The sequence below is a fragment of the Sclerotinia sclerotiorum genome, genomic scaffold, assembly GCF_000146945.2.
Source record: "Sclerotinia sclerotiorum 1980 UF-70 scaffold_33 genomic scaffold, whole genome shotgun sequence".
NCBI classification, from domain to species: domain Eukaryota; kingdom Fungi; phylum Ascomycota; class Leotiomycetes; order Helotiales; family Sclerotiniaceae; genus Sclerotinia; species Sclerotinia sclerotiorum.
Window position 1 is genome coordinate 84,236 of NW_001820803.1, and position 24,110 is coordinate 108,345.

Genomic DNA, 24,110 nt, shown 5'->3' on the forward strand with positions numbered 1-24,110 from the left:
TGCTCTCAATATATAGAGTTACCATATTAACAGCACTTTACCACGGTGTGTCTGAGGTGCTGACTCACTCTTGATAGCTAAGCAGTCATTCTCAGTCCTAGAGTAATTGCATCCCACTATGCCTTGGCATTAGAAATGGGAATTTGGCAAATGAATGGAAGGTACTGGAAAGACGGGCTCGCAAGGGTAAAAATATCTATTTCTGTTATTGTAAGCTAGGGAAATTTTGCAACATTTTCCCTAGTGGCTAGCCATACTTTCCTCATCAAGGTCAACTTCATGACCGAGTATATGAGGTCGTTACGCTGGCAAAAATCCAATAAATGGGACCAATAATAAGCAGGGTAGAGCCATTTTCAGACTCTTTTAGCAACACTGTTGATGGTTGATCCAAAAATTACGGCATTACCACAAATGAGAGCCCGAAATTTCCGCTCCTGTGGTCGCTAATATAAACTAGACGATACAGCCCCTCTTTCTCCGCATTACTGGCTGAGTTCTCGATCATTGTGTAAAGTTTAGCGGAAATAGTAATTCCACACTCTTTCTATAAGGTAATATTCCAGATCAGGAGTGGATGTCAACATCATGACTTGAGCAAGCTTGACATAGCCTGCTTTAATCGATTTTCAATGTTGTCCAAGCTGTGATCCGACATGATGCCAGCTGGACGTCGAGAGATATTCAGTACTCCTATCCTCGGAAGTAGAATATCCTTTTTCCTAGGACCAAGCAAGTGAATGATCAATTGGCCGACATTAGTTACTCAGCTGCAATTCCAAGAACAAGTTTACGCCAGCCACTACTCACCTTTTGTCGACTCGTACCATAGCCGACACATACAAAATTCTTAGTGCTCCCCGAATTCCTCCCACTGGGGAGTTTACTTGCTCCTCCACCGTAGAATCCCCGGCCACTTCACAACTAGCCATCCAACCAAATCTCCCCCATACCCCTTACTCTCCGTACCTACTTCCCCATACCACAAAATCTCCAGCCATTTTACACAACTCATCCAGCAAATCCTTCCTATGATCTCACTATCGACATATGCCATCCCCTTGAAGTTCCCACCTCTCCCAAATCATCCCTCAAACCATCCATCCCCAGCCCTACCACTAATGAACTCACACACCTCTCACCCCTCACAACTTTCTACCAAAACCAAGCTCTCAAAGCCTCTAAACTCTCAAAACTCCAAACCTCCAAGCCTCAAATCAAGTCAAATCACAACATCCCTCCTCTCGAACTTACTCACGAAGCTCATGGGCCACAAGGTTACAACGGCTCACACCTAAAACTCCTACTCCGTAGCTCTACTTCGTAATTAGTCTATACTCAAGCGCTAAAAGCACCAAGCACAAATCAAATCGAATGATAAAACTCCGAACACTACCGCTCGGTACTCTAGGCAACAAAAATATAAAACTATTCTTATGAATCAGACTGCCCCATTTCCGTTTCCATTTCCATTTCCATTTCCATTTTCAAGCGTTTTTGTTTCCCTGTCCTTCCTTCTTTCCTTCTTCCTTCCTTCTTTCTCAATACAGATTTAAAGTTCGAAATTTTATACTTTCTGAATTTTGACAGCACGCACGAGTACACCAGTGCACCCTCCCTCCCACCCTCCCGACCGTTGAACCCCTGGAAGAAAACCTAAAGCCCACATTTTCGGGCACTACCGCCTTTATCCTCGGCTTGGCGGGAGCACGCCGTCGTATTCTTGTTTTTCTTCCTATCCATTATCCATAACCCATCTATCTGTATTCTCGGCATCCGATTGACCACGGTTTTATTGCAATGTTCATATTCCACGGTTCACTTTCAGATTTTTTCTTCATAAAATCATAATTATTTCTATCTGTACATATGTGTATGTACAGTGTATCATCTAATCTATATGTCTAATGCGTAGTATTCTTACAATACAATACAATTCATGTATTCGTTCATTCATTTAACCCCCTTTTCCCCAAAATCCGCACTAGGAGTCCCACTACTTTCATCACCAACCGCAATCCCCACCACTTCACCGTGCTGCATAGCTTCCATATCAATTCTTGGACCGGTGAAGTTTTTCTTACCGTCGACGAACCATTGTATGACTGCAATGACGAAGACGAGGAAGAAGGCTACTACGCAGTAATCTGTTTGTAGCGTATTAGTTTTGTAGAAAGTGAGATGAGAGATAGGGTGAACGTACTCATATTACTTCCAGTAACGGGTAATTCTGGAGGAAAGAGGAATAGAACCGTGGTTACCATTACATATGCAATGCCGACCTATTTATTGATTAGTCAATGTCACAGAAAAAGAGGAGAGTAAAGAACCCACCAAATTACAAATCCACCCAACCGGTTTCGGTAACTTGAAAGCTCTCGTCTCTGGTAAACAATTTCTACCCCTCAAACAATTAACCGCAACTGGTATCGCATAACTAACCCCCAAAGCCACCACACTCGCACTAACAATCGCATTGAAAGCCGATGAACTTCCCAAGAAGACGAGTCCGAAAAGCAGTACACATGCCATTGTAAGATACAGTGCATTTAGGGGAAGAGCCAATTTTGGATGAACTCTAGAGAACACTCTTGAGAAAGGGAGACCGTTGTCGCGAGCGAATGCATAAGTCATACGCGTGGAAGTTGTAGTGATAGAGATGGTGGCGAATAAAAGACAAACAAGTGGGAAGATGAGGAGACAGATTGCTCCAGCCTTGTTACCAGTTGCATGGTAAAAGATCTGGAGCAATGGACCCGCTGAGCTTTCAATAACATCATTGACGTTACCTCCCACGAAAAGAAGAACCATGAGGAAAATGAACCCTGTGAATACACCAATTAAGACACATCCAATCATGATCTTTGGACCCTGAACTCCTGGGTCGGGAATTTCTTCAATCATATGAGCGACGGCGTCAAAACCAGTTAGCCCAAGACCAGCTTGGAGTAAACCAAGAAGCCATGCAATTCCATCGGGCCAGCCTGTGCTATTGATAAAGTCGGTGAAGACAAATGATGCGTCGTTGTATTCTGGAGATGCTGTCGCCAAGACCGTGATACTAATGACCGCAAATCCAAGAATTGACCAGATAAATGCCGATTTGGTAATAAGAGGTAATAGCGATGTCATGAAAGCATTAATGATAAAAGCGATAATGTTGTATCCGATGTAAAGAAGGAATTGATGCCAGCGTTGTGGTTCATAGTCCGGATTCATGAGCGAAATGACTCCGCCGATGAGTTGCGAGCCGAGAAGACCACCTGATGAGACGAGTGCGATCCAACCGGCGACGTTGATCCATCCTGTAATCCAACTGAGGATAGGAACATATTTCTTCCAACTTATAACTGCAACCCAATGATATTGGCCACCTGCTGTCGGGTAGGCAGAAAGAAATTCGGAAAGAGAGACGGCGAGACATAAATTACATACTCCGGCAGCTTTGAATTCACAATAAGTATCAAGTCCATGAACGAAATATAGAACGTGGAATTAAACTTACTGATCAATCCCCAAAGTACTGAGGTTGGTCCACCACTTGGTAATGCTACACTTAAACTCGCAGCTAGAGCAGTCCAAGAATTGAGGATTGCAAATGCAAGACCTAACATGGATAGTAAAGAGAAGTTACGTTCTAGTTCTTGTACATGGCCATGGGCAGCCAAGTGAGCTGCATCAGCATCAACATTTGCATGTCGAGCCATGGCGACTTGATATGAAAGAGAAAAGGATGAAGAGGATGAGAATGTTTTAGAGAGAAGAAGAAGGGAATAAAAAGAGGGATGTCTCACATATTTCTCTACTATCTAAAATTGAAAGAGATAATACTTTACCCACCGCGTACGTACGGAGTACAAGGTAGAAACCCCGCAAAATGATAAGAATATGACAGTATGCAAATAGTCAAGGGCTTCCAAAGATCGACATGGATTTTTGTAGCAAGTCAAGAAAATTGTTATGTAAAAGGATTTGTGTTTTGACAGATTTTAGTCCCACATTGACACGGGATCCTGTAAATTGCCTAGTCAAGATCCACTTGCCCGTCGCCTTAACGTTACTCTCCGGCCGGGGAAAGTCCTATCTAGACCCCAGACCCCTGGCACGTGATAGCTGGATATGAGAATATGTGATGTTGTAATGGTGTGAGGGTGAAGATAACGAATAAATGAGTGGTAGAGTTGAAATGCATGAATGAACAGCCTTTTGACGTGGGGCAAATATGCAAATATCCAGACTCGTGTGGTTCATGTAAGTTCATGTCAATTGTAGTTATACTCCGTAACTTTCCAAACACATGGACGTCATCGGCGGGATCGCCGGACAAGGGATACTGCATGATGTCTGTCCATGGCGTATGGGCGTCCATTGGATATTTTGCTGATCTTTACTCGCTGCGTGACTGGAAAAAGGTAGAAAGGGCCCGGGTTGAGTGCCAAATTTAGGTGGTACTCGTTGTTTCATTTATAAATTTGACTTGATTCGATTTTCATTTGGTTCCAGAAATTTTGATTGAGCATGGTTTCCGGGATTGAGAAAAAGACGATTAGATAGACGACCAATGAACCATAAGAGATAATAGATACTGCATGCAGCATGGGTAAAAAAAAACCCTTTTGAAGCGTCGGATGATTGTCGTGATATCGCCTTCTGTCTGTGCGGTAACCGATGCATACATTTGATAGGTCGTTGATATGATGGTGCAGTAGTTTAGTAGGAGTGCAATTGAAGGCCCAGTCGATAAGTGTTTACCACCAACTCTTTTTCGATGCAGCCTGTATCTTCTCTTCTATCGTAACTTTCACGCCGCTCTCCTCCGCTTTGGCTTTTGGCTTCTTTAACTCAATCCTCCAGGTCGTTCCTCCATGGCGTCTTTTAATATTCACAACTTCAAGTCCACTTTCCTCGACAATCTTCCCCATGTCTCTATTCCACCAACACCCAAAAAGTTTTGCATGCCCTTCTGCGCTATTATCCAACGCTCTATTCAGCCAATCCCATTTTGCTCTTCCATGCTCCAATAATAATATGCGCCCCTCATCTTCTTTCACACACTCCCCCAGATTCTTCAACAGCCCTACCGGATCGGCAACGGAACATAACCCCATAGTTTGGATTACGGTGTCATATTTTGTATCCTTGCTTCCGCTTGTTTCATTTGCATTTCGAGGGGGGCCAGGTATTTTCTCCGCAGCATCTTGAATAATCCATCTCACACCCAAGACTCCTGGAAACATTGATGAAAACTTCTCGTGGGCGACCTCCAACATTTCACCACTTTTATCGACAGCCGTAAAACTCTTGACTTTCCCCTTCTTAATGCCACCTACTTTTTGAAGTTTTCCAACGCCATTAAATCCTTTGAAATCCCAATCATAATACTCTAAATTCCTGCCTGTACCAATGGATACTTCAAGTACATCTCCATATGCTTCTTGCGCAAGTTCCTTGCGCATTTTCGTAATTCCCATACTCCATTCTGTCCAATCAACTTCCGAGTCAAATGTAGACGCGATGGTATCATAACGACTTGAGACATCAGTTTGGACCTTGGATGCAGAGGATTCGGCCGGTTCCTTATTTAGTAACACAAATAAGTAGGAAGAATAGCCGGCAAATATAAGGGCCGCAAAACTACTTCCTATCAATGCGAATTTCCTGCCTCGAAGTGGATTCTGTTTCGGTAGTGGAGGGGGTGGAGGTGGAGCTGGCTTTAGAGGTTGTCTTGCATTTGGAGTCCTGCAACGAGTTAGTTGGAATCCGTAGTAACTGAATATGAAGCTCTACTTGTATTGCTGTTGCGGCCTGGAAGGTTTTTTCGGAATCTGGGCTTTCTGGTTCGCTGCTCGAACTGTAGTTGTGTTTATGGAGCGATGGATTAGATTAAAACGACAATTGATTCCGTTTAAACAACGGAATCGAGTGCCTCTCAGGACATTGCATATCGTCCTCCTCCTGATGACCTCCATAATGATAGCCCCGCTCGCACCAGCTATTTCTTATTCCTGTCGCATACAGTAATTGATTAACTTCTGAGATAATTGGAATGTCAATTTTCTTTCGCAGCTCAATAGATCAGATTCTTTGGAACAAATCGTGTCGATACGTGCGGAATTAGTTGTATGGTTCGGGATTGAAGTGGTCGTTAGATTTATTTTATCCGACTCGGCTTTCACAAGGCTGCGCACGAGGCTAAATCGAACTTCCCCCAAACGTGGTTCACATAATCAATATTCTTGCGAAAAGGCTGATATTGAAATAACTTGTTTTGTTGACTGGGTGGGAGACCATTGATTACCTAAAGGTGTAAAAGGTGTATTATTGTTTACCCTGTCTTCTGTTCTCATCCTCTCATCCAAAATTCTGCTTCGCCAAAGCCTTGAGCATAGCCATAGTTCCATCCTCCTTTTGCCTATACTCCTGCAATCTCTCCTCTCTTTCAGCTTGCCTCGCTCTCATTATTTCTTCCTTCCTCAATTCTCTCTCATTCTTCTTCCGCTCAAACTCCTCTTTCTTCTTCTTGAATCCTTCAATCCCATCATCACCGCCCATTAATTCAGTATCCGGAACTTCTGCTGCACCAGGAGATTGCTCTCTGAAGGACTTCATCTTTTCATTCACTTCCTTCTTCTTTTCCAATTGGCGTTCCCGCGTTCCAGCTTCGGCCCGAGGAACTAATTCGTCTAGTGCTTCCTTCTGTTCTTTGCGGTCGATTCTTCGTTCATACCTTATATCGTCGCGCTGAGCTAATCGATCTTCAACAGCCATTTCTGTGACATAGTTAGCGACCATCCTGACTCAGAGTTCGGTGCAAATACCTCTCTTGAGCTCCAGATCTTCCATGTTTGGTATACTTGGTCCAGGCCTATTCATTTTGACTTTGTTCATCTCTCCTGGCAAGGTTGGACCTATGGAATCATCGCTATCATTTTCATCATCTTCCACTCTGCCAGGGTTATCGTATTCGGATTCGCGCTTTGTAAAACTCGAGGAAGGCTCGTGGGATTGGATTGGATTTGATTCTCGAGCGATTTCATCCTCATATTCCTTCGCTGATTCTTGAGCTTTTCGCAAGGTTGATGGATCATACCAACCTTCTGAAAGTTCTCCACGATTCCTCAGACATGTTAGCCAAAACTCCAAAACTTTCTTAAGCCAGAGCCAGAATTCGTGGTTACCATTTTCCTATGAAACTCTTCCATCTCCCTTTCACTTCTGTGTCTCCCAATTCGTCCAAAAATATGCCTTTTTGAATATCCAGATACGATGCAAACATTGGTTTGAATGAGTCGTAATCATGTTTCGTGATCGGCCTACAATTGTATGGTAGAGGTTCTGGTGCTACTTCAGTTTGTGTGCTTCGATGGTGGCTACCATGAGGTGATCGTCTTCGGTGAGAATGCGAATGATGTCGCCGAGGCGACCTGGAACGTGAATGTCTTCTGCGGCCATATTCACGGTCTTGTCGTGTATTATCTGCCATGGTTGGGTTGATGGATTTATTTGGTTTGACTGTACCCTGGAGGTGGAGGGTCACAGGTTTAGTTGGGCTGTAAAGCCAGACCAAAAGCATGAATCACGTGAATCAACATTTGTTCAGTAAGAATTTATAAAGGCTGACAACTGATATTGGTTTATGATACATTCATCTACAAACAACACACTTTGCGGGAAGGTGTCATAGGAAGCAATCTTATGTCTCTGAAAAAGCCAAGATTGCACATGGAACGCTCTGAGTACAAACCCCTCCTTCATAACGTTACTAATCTTACAATCGAGGCAAAACCATGCCACTTTGATAAGTTAAATCCAGAAAAACCAACCACAACTGTCAAGAAGGTGGCATATGTGACAAGCAGAAAACACTGAAAGAAATATCAGGATATAACATGAAGTTCAAGATATTTTGACGGTATGACTAGTGCGCCACGCACTGCTGCCATCTCAAGATCAGACCTACGATTGAGCATCAAGCTTGATATCGATTTCTTGGATACTTGAACTAACTTACGAACTGCCTTCCCATCTTATGGCCTTCCCTTTATCGCTGGATGTGTTACTAAAGACTTTTATTGAGATCCATAACCATCATCTGATGAGGGTCGTTGTTGAATGTGGTTTAGTTCGATGTCGAGGATACTAGATGGGGCCTTCAACAACCATTTTAACAATCCTTTAGCGTAAAGTCTATCGGATCTTTTCTGCACAAGTCCAATATGGTGCACTATATTCTCATCATCCGAGTTTCCAGAATCTTGGTAAGACGTGGTGGCTAGGAGTGGGGTTAGAGGTTTTAGAATGACAGATGTTCGATCACCGTCGGATATCAAGGTGCAATGAATAGGCGTTGTATTTTTATCACGTTTTCTGGTATTTCTCAAACGAGCAAGTACTCGGTTGTACTACTCAGAAATAGATAAAGCTCCTTGTGCTGCAGCTGAAGATAATTCACGTATAAGTGCGGATGTGAAAGAGTTGTTGCCGACTCCTGGGGCAGTTGTTTGAAATCCACATGCCGCGATGAGCTCGGTTACACTTCTTGCCGAAGGGCTAAGTGTCATGGCGGTGTCTGCAGAATGACACATATCGTAAAATAGAATAGCGTCTGATTCGGATTCCTCAAGTAGAGTCTGAATGCCATTGGAAGGCATGCAAGGACTTTCCTTCTCTATGGTTCTATACTATTGTTCGCTTGGAAGAGCAATAATGTCATGGAGTACACCTACGCAGACCAAATATGGTCGTGCCTCGTATCATGAAAGCCACCGTGACCATGGTACGAGAAAATGAGAAGGGTGTCTGGAGAATTGTCTCCTATAAAATCCAAAACGCGGCGGAGTAATGCTTTTATTGGATTGATATCAGGTATCTCATATTGCGCGACCTCGAAGTTGTACGAGTTCTTGAAAACGCTAGCTAAATCGCTCATCTCTTGGGAAACACCTAAGTCATCTGAAGCCCATCGAACAATCAATACCTTCACTTTGGTATAACAGTTCCAACGTCGGTCCTGAAAGGCGGTCTGTAATTCATCTCTGATTGAATCTGACCATTGTAAGTCGCTGTTTCCTTCAAGTCCATGTTCCCAAACCATGTCCCCCAGCTGCTCAGCTCTGGTCTCTAGTTTCTCTTTCTCTGCTTTTATCTCTTCAAGATATTCTACTCTCTTTTCAAGTTCCTGATTTTGCTCCTCGACTTCTTCAAGGTCTTCTAATCTATCTTCAAGTTCCTGCATTTGTCGATCAACGTCTTCGCCATATTCAGTGAGTCTGGCGACTTCCCGTTTGTGTCGTACAATCTCGTTCTCTCTTCGCTTAAATTTCGACTTGTCTCGTTTTAACTCGGAGTACTTCTCTTTTGTGCGTCGCTAAGATAATCATTAGAGATTCCATCCATATTCAATCATTTTGGAAACATACTAACTTATCAAGTAGCACATCATACTGTTCTCTGGATATGAAGTCAGACTCCTGGGCATTGATACGAACTGTTGGTGAATTTGGAGGCTGATAATTGGGCTGAGCGTTGGGTTTGGGCTTGGTTTGAGGCCGAAATCTACCAGTGACAGGATCTCTAACACGATTGCTAGTTCGTTTCCTAATTCCACTATGCGTAAGGGACCCGACTCTGCTCGGGGAAACCTTATTGAAGTTGAGAGTCTAGTACGTGTTGATCCTTCTTAATTGCTTAAGTACTTTCTTCGAAGTAGGTCTCTATTATTATTTCTGTGTAGAATCTATGATAGGATAGGAAATATATATAAGAGCGTCGACGCACTAGCACGCGCCAGTGCTCTACGGTTCCCCTGTTTAAAGAAAACGCGCTCTTCGACCTTCACAGAGAACCGTATCACCGCCTTTATGGTAAGGAAATATAGCAATCTGTGGCAAAAACTACTGGAAAACAAATGAACATTACATGGTTTCGTTTCCTACATATTCCTACGTCCCATTTCCTCCTATTTTTTCGTTTAACCTATAAATTCTGCCGACTGAAGATATGCCATTGTGGCAAAAACATTATAAGAATCAGCATTCGTTAAAGCCTTCGATCTGTCTACTGTTTCTTGTCCAGCTTGACCTCCCAACATCCAGACTGCAATTAAACCATAAGCTGCAACTTGTCCCCCCTTGTCACCAGTAACTGTATGATCGGTGACTATATCTCTTATTAGCAAGATCTAGCTAATCCAAAAACGAGAAGACCTACCATGTGGTTTTAAGTCAAGGAAATGCATCATTTCATGCAAGAAAGTTCCAGGAAGTGATCGAACATCATTCCATACAACTTGAGCTGTCGAACTCCTCATGCTTTTCAAGCTAGTTTTGTAGTTGGCACTGTTGAATGCATTGGGACACAGGAACATATTTCCGCTTTGCCAGTATGTGATTGCTTCAGCAGACTTTGATCCACACATTTGGCCTCCGTTATATTCGTCAATAATGAAGTTGTAGTTTTTCCCACGTTTGTGGTCTGGGTCTTTCCATAATCCCTTGACAACACTGGTGTCACTGTAACCTTGAGCCTTGACTGGGGATGATTCATTAGCTAGTCCTTCATGGTGCTGTCTATTTATTACTTACAGTATTCTTCGGTTGTCATGGTACCACCATCGGGGAAGATATCGATGGCTTTCTGCGGACACTGTTAGTTGTTGTTTCTCTACTCTGCGTAAGGCAATTGTACAGTGGTCCATTTCAGTGTCGAATCATCACAGAATAATGTGTTCTGGTTTGCAGTCATTCCAGTACCGGAGTGCAAAGCTGCATAAAGTTTCTGATAATTTCCTATATCATGTTAGATTTATTTTTATTGATTTCTGCTTCAAAAAGCAATCCATCCATACCTTGCGCTGCTTTTAGTTGAGCAATATCAGCTGTGTTTAATGAATAGGACCACCATTTAGGTTCTGTAACTCCCCAAGCAGTGGTTGCAGCTTTCGTAAGGGATTTTATTTCGCTGGAGGCAACATTAGGGTTGAGCTTAACTCCAGCATTGAGAAGACTATCAATTCCCTGAATTGCATTATTGACCATGTCAATTGTTTCCGTCAACATGTCATCAACCTTAGAGGTCGAACAAGTAGACGAAACGGTAAAGCGACTGCTCATGCTAACAGCCATCGCCTGACCAAGTAGGCCTGTTGTTAACAGATATGGTAGAAGCTGCATTTTGTTCTTCAAAGTATTTCAAAGGAATCCAAAATTTTGGGATATAAATGAGAGTTGAAAATGCTGAACGAATGTAGATGATACGAGGTAAAGACAGAAAATTGCTACAAAAGCGAAAATGCGGAAAATGGGTGTGTTGATGAAAAACTCTCCTTGACTACTTGGAAGGATAGATATATATGGAGGGTGGAAAATTATATTACATAGAACTCTGCTATATCAGTACATGAACAGCTCGTTTGCTCACTGTATACAATTTCCCCACAACCCAAAAAGAGCTGTGCCAAGTGATTACCATATGGCCTCAGTTTCATCCTATTTCATCCTTCTTCTAGAACTAAATGGTGGAATAGCGAGAGAAACCTTAAGTTTGTCATACTGTGGGATCTTTAAGGTTAAATCGCTTGAGGCGCAGTTGCTCAGTATGTCATCCAGAATACTTATGAACCATCTGACATAAGCGATAGTTGTGCTTTTTTTGTGGAATTCTGCTTATGTTTTCATTTCGTTTCTGATTTCTAATCATCCATATCATGATTGGAATCGAAACATAATAATAATAGATATAATCCTGATCCTTTGTACTACTAATGTTGTGATTGCATCAATTATTCAAAATGTTAATCAGTATTCCCGAATGTCACCTCTTCCATATAAGATGTAGTCTTCCGACTAAGATATTCTTGATTCAAACTTTGCTTGAATATTTTATACAGTCTTTCTGTTATTACAGTCATTACAGTTCTTTTGCTCACTACATTCATTCGTTTCAAAATGTATTTCTCTTCCCATTCTCTTATTGCCTCTCTGCTTTTAGTTTCTGCTGTTCAAGCATATCCTGGTGTTCAAGCAGACTCTGTTAGTACTGATCTAGCTACTTCAATATCTGGAATTGTTTTGGAGACTCCTTCACCTTTAGAAGGGTCCCTTGATAACATAGGGCTGTTTAAATTCTTCGCAAGAGCCGCGAAGAAAACTACCGCAAAAACTACCGCAAAAACCACTGCAAAAACCACTGCAAAAACTATTCCAAAAACAACAGAGGTTACACCAACTACTCAAAAAACCACGGCTGTAGCAACAAGTCAAAAAACTACAGCCGTGGTAAGTACGCCAACGACTACCTCCGTGAAAACTACTGAAACTCCCATCACAAGTTCGGCAAAAAGTACCTCGAAACCAAGCACCACGAGCACTAGCTCCAAATCTTCAGTTTCGAGCAGCAGTTCTATTTCTACTTCAACGAGTTCAACCTCGATATCTAAAGTCTCATCTTCTAAGATTTTTTCCACCTCATCGACCAGTGTTAGTAGCACATCTAGCTCTGTCAAAAGCACCGGTTCTCTATCATCAGGAATTAGGTCAAGCTCCATCTCAGGCAGTGGAACTATAACCTCCTCCTCCTCACTCACATCCTCCATCGCTTCGTTCTCTTGCTCTGTATCCAATACCGTGACCGATATAACCTACTTTGTCTCCCCCGCAACCAACACTCTGGGTTCCGTTACAAAACTTTCCACTATCTCCTCCACAGTTGTGAAAACCATCGGATGTTCCCTCCGTCCCACAACAGTTACATCTACCATTTCATCCTCTGCTTCCATTAGCAAAATCGTCATTCCAACCGGATACAGAGATTCAATCATTAGTGCCGAGGCAGGAAAGGCAGCTTGGTATCAAGCTGGTGTTTCGGGATTTTCAAGTCAATTGAGTGTATATAGTGCAGCGTCGACTAGGACAAGTGGGATGACCACCATGGCTTCTTCTACGGGAAGTGCTTCGAGTGTGAAAAGCGGTTCTGCTTCATCTAGTGTTGCAAGTGTTACGGCAAAGGGAGGCAAGAGCAGTGTTTCTACTGATGTTTCGAGTATCACAAGTGCACCTTCTGCTTCTCAGACGGCAGCTTCGGGGGTCGTTGGGGAAATTTCGTCACTTCTTAATATTTTTTAGGATGAGGGTGTATAACATGTGGGAGGGGTGATTTTTATGTAGTAATATATGCAGATGGTCATGTATTTTGTTCTCTTTACATAAAACTAAGCTGTTTGATCTTGTAATGGAATGGCAAATCAACATTTTACATAATGACATGTCCAGGTGACATCTCCCATCTATAAAAAACCATAAATAGTTGGATTTAGGCTGGTTGAAGACAAAGTTATGTCGGTTGCCAGAAAAGGGAACTTTTTTGGCCTACAAAAGTCACACTCTTGCCTCGATCCTATATTTCAACGTAGTCAACCAAGTAGGCTTGAAAGATAACAACGAAACCGGAGAAAAATCATGTCTTGCCATTCATGTGACACCTGGAAACATAAGGGTCTCTCCTGTAAATAGGTTAGTCTAATCCTACAGCACTATCATGTCAAATTATCACTGTCACTATATCTTCTTTCTTCAACATAAAAATTTCAACGTCTACCGTCATGAATTGTCAATACACTACGTAGTGATCTATGCTCTCATTATTTGGCATATATTTTTATCAACTTGGGGAAGCTTTAATGACGCCGCCCATCGCTTCTAATTTATATTTGGTAGTATATTTTATCAACTGAGGAGTATATACTGATTTTTTGTTACTGAAAGACAGAGCTTTGATTTCCAATTTAAATTAGTATGGGAAGGGGCAAGTGACCAAGTACAAGGCATCGATAGCACGAAGCTGCAAATTTGTTTACCTTCGATATAAGGTTCTTTTTTAATGATCATGTTTTCTATCCCTTAAAGAAGTCAACAGATAAAATCCTTCTTCCTGGCTACCAAAACTCTGCTCGGTCGATATTCGTAATGTAAATCTGTTGTTCCTGTCTAGAAGACCCAAATGTCAGATTGGGAGCATGAAACTTTTCGAGAATCAAGCATAATTACACACAGTTTCTAGGTCGAATGTTATGGTTATATGAGCATGGCATCCACAAAAAGTTTCATGTAATTTATTCAGATTCTTAATACTGTAACTACAGAAAATCGTTGTCAATTTTCATTGTTTGATATATCATTTACTTCCTAGTTGCTGTAAAAAAAACTATATATGTAACCCACCCCAAACTCGTTCTGAAATACTATTACTCACAAAGTAAGTCATTCATATCATAATGCTTGCAATAAGATGAAATATCAACTAGCAACCATGAGAGATTTCTGCAAAGGTTTTAATCAGAATCTATAGAATCAAAACAATAGAAAATACTATCTTTTATAATAAGAAATGAATTCCTTGTATATGCAGCTCCGATTTAGTGGATTTGATTTGTTAGCCCTATATAGTATATATTCTCCTTCTCAATTTAAACACTGAAAATTCTCGTTTACATGTATAAAAGCTAGAATAATATCGGTTTTCAATTCGTCAACTCTGTTATAAACACGTGACAGCTGTAATCCTACTAGGAAGCCGTATAGAAATACGCTAGAGTTACCATCACGGTATATATGCTATAAGATATCTCTTGATATTACAATAGATAGAAAATATGAACATACACTTCCAACAAGCTTACTGGTTCGACATGAAATGTAGAATTGACGAGGTTCGATTTTTTGATTGGATAGGTCGCTCACTTCTATGAAGTCGAATGCAAATTCAATTTTCGGCTTTATTTCCATCAAAGTAAATTCCATGTTATCCATTCAAACAGTATCGTTCTCCAATATTTATTGTCAATTCTCATCATCATTCATCATTAGATATATTAATATATCATTGCCACATTCAAGATATACAGATATGCCCATACAGGAAATAGACTAACAGATTTGGTCTGAAGTAGCTAGAGAATAGGATTGGGAAACATACGGAGACTAGCGTACCCATTAAAGAAGTTCACACTTCAGATGAGAGAGCGCTTATGAAATTTAGGGGTTGGAGAAAATACAACACTTATACTCAGAGAAGAAGAATATAAAGAATGAAGATACTTTCATATCAGACGATCAATTATAAACCCCTTTATATTCCTCTAAATCAAGATCATCTAACGGCGTGTCACGCTAGTCTAATCTTTCCTCCTCCTAGTAACTTAAAAAAAATGAAACTCATATGCGTTATATCCCCAACAAAGTATAATATAAGCCACCAGCCATTCTATCCCCAACTCATCAATCTACAGATTTAATCCTGTTACAATATAATTACAGGAGATTAATTCCACCTTCAGATTATCAATTATATATATACCAGTCTATTCATAAGTTGTAGTTAAGAACAAGTTTAACTTTAGTTTAAGATTCCTAGTGAATATCATGTAAGATCTTTTATAAAATTGAGATCAGGATATTATATTTATATTTATATTTAAGTCTAATACTCTACTTTTCAATTATCTTCCTTTTCAATCATCTTTTTATATCAAATACTATCATTTTCATTTATCAAAACTTTATAACGAATAAAATATAATTCAATAAAATTATTCTCCGGAGATAAATTTCGATTCCACAAGACGAATATAGATACAAACAAAAACATCAGCAATTCATAACCAAATAAATTAAGATCAGATTGTTAAACATGTTTATTCATTCCGTTAAAGATTTATGCCCGCTTGCTCGCTTGCCCACCCACACATACAATATGACTATCGATCGCCGATTCAATTCTAGATAAAAGTACAGCCCACTTGCCCTTTGTGCCTTCCTCGTATGCCTTCTCCTTACGCCCCTAAACCCTTCCCACACACATCCACACATCTACCCATCCACCTCTCCCTCATATCCCCTCTCTACTCCACACTTCTAACAACAAGCTCCTTATACATCGCCTTAATATCCTCTACATCTCCCCTCAACTCCAGCACCTCCTCACTCTTTTCCCCAAGTAACTCAAGCGTAACCTCATACCTCTCTTTCACACCTCTAACCTCTTCTTCTAATTCCTTAACCCTCATTTCTACTTCCTTCTTACTTTCTACCTCCTTCATTAACGCTACAATTTCCGTTCTCGCTTCATCACGCTGAGCGGCTAATCTAGCCACTTCTTCTTTCGTGGCCACTTTTTCACTTTCTAATTTGCGAACTGCGGAACTCATTCTTTCAACGAGTTGGACGCTAGGTCCTGCACCAGCAGTTGAAGTGGATATTATATCGTGAAGAGTTTGTTGAGGGGATGAAGATCTATGATTTTCGAAGAAATCATCCTGATCTAGCGTATGAAGAGATGGTGTTTGTGGTTTAAAATCACTTCTATCGCCTGTCCCATTTGTAGCGATTGAATTTAACGAGATAGAATGTGTTAATGATGTCGTTGAATCATGTCTGACAGGTGTTCCAGGATCTGGAGATTTTGAAGGTAGTTGACCAGATTGACGACGTAAAAGTCTCTCTGGAGTAGCTTCACCAGTTGTAGATCTACCTGAGGTCCTTCTCAATTGCATATTTTGTAAGCCCAAATATTCTGATGTTAAACCCCTTCGACTTGTCGCTACAGGTGAATCTCCGCGACCACTGAGAGAAATTTCTTCAAGCCATTTTTGTTTCTCATCCAACAATCTTTGTTGCATTTCAGAATTCCATGTCTGTTTCTCATCCTCAAATTCGGCCTTGGCTGATACTAATGCAGCTTCAGCCTCTTCGACACGTTTTTTGAGATCATCTAATTGAGCATTTCGTTCGGAAAGTTCTTGTTGAAAATTGGGTAATTTCGACCTAGTTTCTTCCAGTTCATCTTCATTGCGTTTAGCTTTCAAACTCTAAGCTTGATTAGCAGTATTTCATAGAAATATGGACAATTGATACATACCACTTCACGAGCTTTTCGTCTAACCTCAGCTTCTCGCTTAGTCGCTTCATCTCTCTCCTTTTCTAGACTAGTTGCACGTGCCGTTAATGAAGCTTCAATTCCTTGCCAATTCTCACTTGCAACAGCATATTGTGTTTGCAAGGTTTCGATTTGACGTAGAAGTTTTGCTTGCGCATCTCCTGTAGCACCAGATGATACTTCTTCAGCTCTAGCTCTCATAACCTCTAATTTACTCTCTAGCATTTGTTGCTCATTTTTCATTTCAAGAGCTGCAATTCGAGCATTTTCCGCTTCCCTGTCCATCTTTTCTCTGAGCTCCTTAACTTGTATCTGTGCTCTGTCATTAACAAGCTGCTTCCCAATTTTGAGGTTAGAAATATCATCCTCAAGCTCAGCAACACGTTTCTTCTCGGCCTCAAGTGCTTCATGAGCAATTTTTGCCTCTGCTTGTTTTTCTTGAGCAGCATCATCTTCAAGTTGAGTTTTTAAATTTGCGATTATCGTATCCTTGGTATCTCTCTCGATCTTAACCGCATCAAGCTCCTTTCGAAGTCGATTAATCACGTTGTTCCTCTCATTCAGACTCTTCTCAGCACCCTCGGCTCGTTTAAGGCGCTCTGCCAGAGATGCAGCCTCCTTCTCAAACTTTTCCTGTTTCTTTTTGGTTTCCGCGACTTCTTTGTTGTTCTCAAGAATTTTGGCACGAAGCTTTTTGATTGTCGTCATATGGGTTAACTCCTTCTTAGACAAAACCTGGCCCTCTTCCATGAGTAAAATGACTTGCTGTTCTTTATCGGCCAATTTTCTTTCCAGGCTACCTGATGGTGCAGCATTCTTAGCAATGCTAGCCGATTCTAGACTTTCTTTTGCTAAATACTGTAATTTTGCCTGCAGTGCATCAATTCGTTCTATGTATCCATGAATTTCCTCCTGTCTTTGTAATTCTGAGGTTTCATAGTCTGATTGAAGCTGGTTGAGCGCAGCCTCTAGTTCAGCCGGGGTTTTTGACGCCGAAACCACATCTGGAGCTGAAATAATCGCCGGTAGCTCATCAACCGATGAGCGTGATATCGGCTCCAATGGTTGAATAGAATCAATAGATCCTCTAGGTATATTAGATCTAGTAGAATCCGTCGATAAACGGGAAGTTGGTTCAGCCTTCAAGGCACTTATACTGGGTGATGGCTGAAGGGAATCTGAAGCGGGTTCAGTGACTGGAGTACTTGGTCGAACCTCCACAGTAGGCGCATCCAATTCGACAGCATTCTTATTTGCGGCAGACCCAAAGTCTTGCGAAATTGGTTTGACAGCCTCGTCACCTCCTACACTAGAACTCGCATCTAGACTTTGCCTTGGACTTTCACCAACTGTGATTGGACTACCAGTTCTCGAAGGCACATTAGAAGATATTGATTGTGTACCGGATTTCTGTGCATTCTTTGCAGCTACTGCCCTTGCTAGACGTTCTTGTAATCGATCGTTTGTCCTACTACTATTTGATCCACTTCGAGAAATTGCTAGAAGCATTGTCAGATCAATGTATCTTTCAAGAACTTTGAACGGATTTTCATACCTGCCTCTGGTTTTGCTGCAACTGTACTGCCAGCTGTAGGAGCTGATCTGTTTGCTTGCCCTTCTTGTCCTTCTGCCAATATATTATCTAATCTTGATTCCAACCCTCCTACTGCTTGTGACAAAAATGACCCCCATCTTGAGGCGCTTTGTTTCGCAGGGCTAGTCATGATCTTTCAAGCTTCAGAAATCAAACACGTTGCTCCCGTAAAGTTATTGTTTGATCAAATCATGCATTGCATATCATGATCCAGAATAGGAAATTGTTGTAGCCTCGCAGCATGAGATTGACTTTATTTGCTTTCAGAAATTCTTGAAGTCGATGGACAATATTGGGAAAGGTATCTTGGAAGTATTCGCATACTAGGTATTTATTCATAGAAAAAGTACGTATACTTCATTTAAATGTATGCTGACTTCGAATGCTTGCGTATTGCGGATTGCCGTGGCTGAAACTATTTCATTGATATTGGACACGAATTGATTATCCAGCCAATCATGATTAAGATTTAACCCTGTTGGGCTTGTGGATTTGCGCAAGGCTGGTCCTACATTTTTAGACAAGGCTAGAGCTTATCGTGGGGTGGGGGTGGGGGTCAACCCAATTCGAATAATCCCTTCAAATACTAAATAAAAATTTATACATCTGTTGAAGCAATAGCAAAAGTTCGAGGTTGGTATAATTCATAATCTATGAAAAAGGGTATCAATATTTTATATCTAATCAAACAACCACTCATACTCGATGCCCACGCTCTATTCTAAAGAGGTATTCCTAAAGCCATAACAAACCACCACTAACATCTTTTTTAAACGGATTTTCTAGATTCATCTTTGACATGTCCGTTTTGTTTTCCGTTCCGTCTTCCACTCGAGATTTTGCTACTTTCAGGACGTGTGATGACTTCCGGTAGACTGAAGTAATGTGGCCAATTCAAAACGTATTCATCTTGCTTATCATTCAAGCAATGTCGTAGCCAAATACCCCAAACCAAATAGAAGTATGATCCAATGCCCGTCATCAAATGCCACCAGCCATGTCCTTCGAGTAATAATCCCCACGGAAGTCCAATCTCATGTCTCCATTGTCTAACCGTTGAGCAATAATGATTATCCAAAGACCATATACCAAAACCACCAAGAAATATGGAAAGACCTAAGCCAACCATCAACCACATTTCTTTCAAGATATCATGTTGTCTCTTTTCATTTGCTAAGCGCTCGGAATGAGTAGTATCAGGATGTTCATGAGAAAGTTCTGTAGTCGCATATTTCTTTCGAAGAGAAGGACGTATATTAACTTCCATGACATACATGGAACGGAAAAGTACGGTAGCTGTCAGAAGCGCAAATGCATTCTGATGGAAATCGGGGTCTTGGAGATAATGGTAGTAAAGCTATTGGTATTCTTGTTTTAGCATTACAAATTGAGGAAGTGAGGACGAGACTATCTGCCTACCGTTATGAATACGGACAGGAATATTAAGCTAAATGCTAATACTTGTCTGAAGATGCGGGATTGAGAGAAGGAGAAAGTTGCATAGCACATCAAGCATGTAGTATAAATCATGGAAAGTTCATCGACAAGTTGCATAGGATCTAAACTATCGTGTCAGTAGTTAAATGCTTCATTTGATAGACATGACTTACATTTCAAGGTTGAATGGAACAGGAATGAACCTTAGTTATGTTAGTCCGAGTATCATGAAGATTGCTTAAGTACTCACCTGTGCCTACAGCACCATAACCTAGAAATGCCACCAGAAATACGCTATCATGGTCATACTTTAAACAATTCCGAGTACCTTTGATGCAAAGCCATATAAAAAGTAGGTTGGTAAGAGTGTTGACGATCTCGGCAGAGTAAATAGTAGCATAGTAGTCCTCTGTGATCTAATGTTAGAAGATGAAAGCTATAATCTGAAGTTTGGAGGTATTGCCTTCACACCAATTTATGGTAGATGTTACAGGAGCCCAAAAACCTTCTTCTGGTCGCGCTGGAGGATATGGAATTGATGGGAGATGAAAACCCATAGTGAAATCGTGGAGAAAGCTTGTTGTTATGATCGCCCGTAGGCCAATGTCCTCTAGACGTACAGCGGGGTGATAGATTGATATCGCAGCAACAAGAGACAAGAATGATGATCAAAATATACTTGAATGAATGAACAATACAAAAGATTGAAAATATCTAGATTGGTCTAATGCACATAATTTTTTGACTTTGAGTTCATTAGCAAGCAGCATTAGCAGGTTCTTTAGTGTTCTAGTCAAGAAAACTACTTTGGTACTTGAGCTGGTTATGCCAGGAAGTGAAGGGCCGAGCCTGTCGAATGTGAGAAATGCTTGAAAAATGCAACGTCATTCCAGATATGGGTAGAAAAGGTGGATCTGATACGAACTTGATGAACCGTTTTGACCGGAAGCTACGGGAGCTAGTATCTAGAGGTTTGAATGATTTATCAAAATATATTTGTATCTCTGTGAGTATGAGGTTACATACAATAAATAGGTTGACAGGTCAGTAAGAGAGAAAGAAGTTAGTCAAGAACTGTCATCTCTTTGTAAGGTTGACAATACTTTATACCTACTAGGTATTTAGCTCATGTACTGAAATATCTCTTTGCTAGTAACTACTATTTAGATAAACCTTCTCGCATTGGATTTAGGCTTCATACTTTCACATGTATTTCAGCAAAGCACTAGAACAAGGACATTAACAAGATAATTACAACAACCGAGGTATCAAGATGTAACCACAACTTATCCAATGTTACTCTCTATCATCATGGGTTTTTGAAGTTGGATAATCATCTATTCTGCCACCAACTTCAATCTTACCGCCTTTCTTATCGAGATTCTTATCGGTCAACGCATGATATTTTTGAAAATAGTTCCCCACGCATATTGAGCAAGCAGACGGACAAGTATTCAACAAGGAGCATACTCCATATACTGTGAAGAAGCGTGAAGAATCATATTCCCAAATCCAACAATAGTTGACTCCCAGTTACTATACATACACACACACACACACACATACAAAGATGTCTATCTCCAACGAAGCTTTACAAAAGGTAAAGTGAAGCACCAAAGACTCTTGATATGAGCCCCCTCCCCTCCCAAACTCCACCAATATCAAAACCAAAGTAAGGTTTACTAACCATCTAATAGCTTGTCAACGAAATACAATCTCAAGCTATTCAAGCCGAACAACAAATCAGTGTCGTCAAATCTCAAATCTCTCTCAAACAACGCGAAATCCGTTTACTCGAACTTACATCGACCGAAGTATCCACGTTACCACCTAGCACCAATGTCTATGAAGGAGTTGGGAAAATGTAATTATCCCTTACACCTTTCTTCTCTATCTTCCTTGCTTTTCCATCTCACAGCACTCATTTTACTATTTTTGCCATGAAACCACATGATCACTTCACAAGATAGATAGATATAACAAGCATTAATGATTGGATAGGTTCGTTTTCAGCCCTACCGCCAATGTGGACAAGAGATTAAAAAGCGAGACCAAGGAGCTGAAATCGGATATTGATAATTTGGGCAAGAAGTTACAATATTTAGAGACTACGTATGAGAAAAGTACGGAGAATATTGCGAGGATTCTTCAAAGTGGTGGTCGTGCTTGATGGATTTTTATTATGTATGGAATGGATGGAGTATCTTTTTGTATGCATTTTAGATTTATGAAAAGTTGTAAGCTTATGATCGGTACATCTTTGAAAGGATTTGCTTGGGATGGTTGATAGCTGTAGTGAGACTTGGATTTGGGTGTGTGGGGATGTTTATGGTGAAGGAGTCACTCTTCACTTCTTTAGAGACAAAAATGCTTTTAATGTCATGTGGGAAGATACAAAGATCAGTGGTACTCATAATTTGTTGGCATTTCAGTCAACAGACTTTGTATTGAGTTGAAATGTATGTAAGGTTATCAAGTACCTACCTAGGTAGTAGTATCAAAATCAAAAATGGACCAAGTAACCCAAGTACTCGCCCCTCAAAATAACACTACCCTCAAAATTTGAATCTTTTTCAGCACCAATCTCCACCCATTTCTTTCCCTTGCTATTACCATCCAAAAATACCCTCAAAAAATCCATCATCAATACTTCTCACCCAATAACTCATCCAAAGAACGCAAGGGATAAAACTCGACTGTACGGAGTATTCCGATAGTATAGTTAGAACTTAGTAGAGATGAGAATTCACCAAATCATCAAAATCATTTGCACAATCATTTACAGACTACCATAACTAAAAGACCCTCAAGACCAAATCTAGGCGCTTACCCTACCCTTTTCAGCCTCTCTCCATACAGAGTACCAACCCACCCCATCGCATCGCATCCATCCTGAAGCAGCGTATCGCACACAACATGAGAAACACCAACATTTCTTTCCTTTCCCTTCTCAATCTTCCATACAGAAATTCCCCATCTCATCCCCACTTATATTCGTACCTCCGAACAAACCATACGTAAAGATTTACCGCAGCGTGCAGTTTTGGCAGGCGAGAAATATGCCAGTTCCTCCGTACACGGCAGGTGAGAAATCGAGAATTAAAGGGATCCATTCTAGTGTAGTGGGGAAATAAACGTTCAGAGCCTCAAATGTACCTTGTAAACTTAAATTCCTTTTTCATGCCCCGTACGCGTGTGGATATCCCAGTGGAATGATTAAATCAATCACCTTGGTGGTAGAATCAATATCATAGGTTTGTAGTATTCTTAACCTTACCTCTCAGCAAGTAGCTCATGTAGCTGGATGATATCTCAATACCAATAATACTACTGTATCTACCTCTCCACCAACCTCCCCTCTTATCATAGGATCAGTATACGAACCCTTGTCAGATCTATCGAATTAGCTGCATAATCGTTTACAGGGGAGGGTAGAAATGCACTAGGTAGGTGCTAGGTGCTAGGTGCTAGATGCTAGGTGCTAGGTAGCGCTTCTCTTCACTCTGTAGAGGCAAAACTCTACCTCACTAACGTCTTAGGGCTGTACGTACAATATATGCTGTCAGCTCTGGGCATTATGGGAGGAATGGTTGGTAGGTATGTATGTATCTACTAGGTAGGTAGGTAAGTTCTCGATGTTTGTATAGAGAGAGAGTACTTTGTAGGGGTTTAGGGAATATTACTCTATGAAATGGAAATAAGTGAGATGAATGGTAAATAATACCTAGCTTAAGATATCTATCTATATCTATCTATATCTGTATACATACATACATACATACATACATACATACTAAGTATAAACAGACTACCCAAATACAATACAACCAAAACATGAAACAGACCGTCCTACAACCAACCAAGCTTGTCAGTCAGTCGGTCAGTCATGCAACCGCAAATTCGACCATAGATCCATAGAGTCCTACTACCTACCTAGATAGAAACCTACTGCATTCATTGTGCATTTGAAATACAGACATCAGATTCAGATCCAGTAAAAGAGCTTTAAATCAGCCCATGCCCATTCCTGCTGACGAAACGAGACCTGACGAAGACCTGACTGACAAGACATACATACATACATACATACATTGATCACTTTTTTACTCATCTTGTGTTTTTTTTTTTTTTTTTTTACTTTCTTCTTTAC

At 40.8% G+C, this 24,110-nt stretch overlaps 9 protein-coding genes across 9 annotated transcripts; 2 read left to right on the forward strand and 7 right to left on the reverse strand.

Moving 5' to 3' along the window:
* Positions 1 to 1,953: 1,953 nt before the first annotated feature.
* On the reverse strand, positions 1,954 to 3,707 carry SS1G_14404 (hypothetical protein; the record flags this gene model as incomplete). The annotated part of the gene is made up of 4 exons (XM_001584585.1): positions 1,954 to 2,147; positions 2,204 to 2,282; positions 2,443 to 3,443; positions 3,506 to 3,707. The coding sequence occupies 4 exons, from the start codon at positions 3,705 to 3,707 to the stop codon at positions 1,954 to 1,956; spliced, it is 1,476 nt and encodes a 491-aa protein (XP_001584635.1).
* Positions 3,708 to 4,748: 1,041 nt separating this feature from the next.
* SS1G_14405 (hypothetical protein) lies at positions 4,749 to 5,943 on the reverse strand (the record flags this gene model as incomplete). Its single annotated transcript, XM_001584586.1, has 2 exons — positions 4,749 to 5,739; positions 5,915 to 5,943. The coding sequence occupies 2 exons, from the start codon at positions 5,941 to 5,943 to the stop codon at positions 4,749 to 4,751; spliced, it is 1,020 nt and encodes a 339-aa protein (XP_001584636.1).
* A 408-nt stretch (positions 5,944 to 6,351) lies between these two features.
* On the reverse strand, positions 6,352 to 7,452 carry SS1G_14406 (hypothetical protein; the record flags this gene model as incomplete). Its single annotated transcript, XM_001584587.1, has 3 exons — positions 6,352 to 6,770; positions 6,819 to 7,117; positions 7,346 to 7,452. The coding sequence occupies 3 exons, from the start codon at positions 7,450 to 7,452 to the stop codon at positions 6,352 to 6,354; spliced, it is 825 nt and encodes a 274-aa protein (XP_001584637.1).
* A 617-nt stretch (positions 7,453 to 8,069) lies between these two features.
* On the reverse strand, positions 8,070 to 11,171 carry SS1G_14407 (hypothetical protein; the record flags this gene model as incomplete). The annotated part of the gene is made up of 9 exons (XM_001584588.1): positions 8,070 to 8,272; positions 8,453 to 8,550; positions 8,727 to 9,367; positions 9,420 to 9,597; positions 9,993 to 10,158; positions 10,210 to 10,530; positions 10,584 to 10,635; positions 10,687 to 10,787; positions 10,847 to 11,171. 9 exons carry the CDS (start codon positions 11,169 to 11,171, stop codon positions 8,070 to 8,072), a joined length of 2,085 nt encoding a protein of 694 aa, XP_001584638.1.
* Positions 11,172 to 11,945: 774 nt separating this feature from the next.
* SS1G_14408 (predicted protein) lies at positions 11,946 to 13,121 on the forward strand (the record flags this gene model as incomplete). The annotated part of the gene is made up of 1 exon (XM_001584589.1): positions 11,946 to 13,121. The coding sequence occupies one exon, from the start codon at positions 11,946 to 11,948 to the stop codon at positions 13,119 to 13,121; it is 1,176 nt and encodes a 391-aa protein (XP_001584639.1).
* Positions 13,122 to 15,895: 2,774 nt separating this feature from the next.
* Positions 15,896 to 18,653, reverse strand: SS1G_14409 (hypothetical protein; the record flags this gene model as incomplete). Its single annotated transcript, XM_001584590.1, has 3 exons — positions 15,896 to 16,861; positions 16,912 to 18,428; positions 18,485 to 18,653. 3 exons carry the CDS (start codon positions 18,651 to 18,653, stop codon positions 15,896 to 15,898), a joined length of 2,652 nt encoding a protein of 883 aa, XP_001584640.1.
* Positions 18,654 to 19,292: 639 nt separating this feature from the next.
* Positions 19,293 to 20,517, reverse strand: SS1G_14410 (hypothetical protein; the record flags this gene model as incomplete). The annotated part of the gene is made up of 4 exons (XM_001584591.1): positions 19,293 to 19,880; positions 19,943 to 20,082; positions 20,211 to 20,369; positions 20,514 to 20,517. The coding sequence occupies 4 exons, from the start codon at positions 20,515 to 20,517 to the stop codon at positions 19,293 to 19,295; spliced, it is 891 nt and encodes a 296-aa protein (XP_001584641.1).
* Positions 20,518 to 21,530: 1,013 nt separating this feature from the next.
* SS1G_14411 (predicted protein) lies at positions 21,531 to 22,130 on the forward strand (the record flags this gene model as incomplete). Its single annotated transcript, XM_001584592.1, has 3 exons — positions 21,531 to 21,560; positions 21,658 to 21,824; positions 21,974 to 22,130. 3 exons carry the CDS (start codon positions 21,531 to 21,533, stop codon positions 22,128 to 22,130), a joined length of 354 nt encoding a protein of 117 aa, XP_001584642.1.
* Positions 22,131 to 22,463: 333 nt separating this feature from the next.
* Positions 22,464 to 22,601, reverse strand: SS1G_14412 (predicted protein; the record flags this gene model as incomplete). The annotated part of the gene is made up of 1 exon (XM_001584593.1): positions 22,464 to 22,601. The coding sequence occupies one exon, from the start codon at positions 22,599 to 22,601 to the stop codon at positions 22,464 to 22,466; it is 138 nt and encodes a 45-aa protein (XP_001584643.1).
* Positions 22,602 to 24,110: the final 1,509 nt, after the last annotated feature.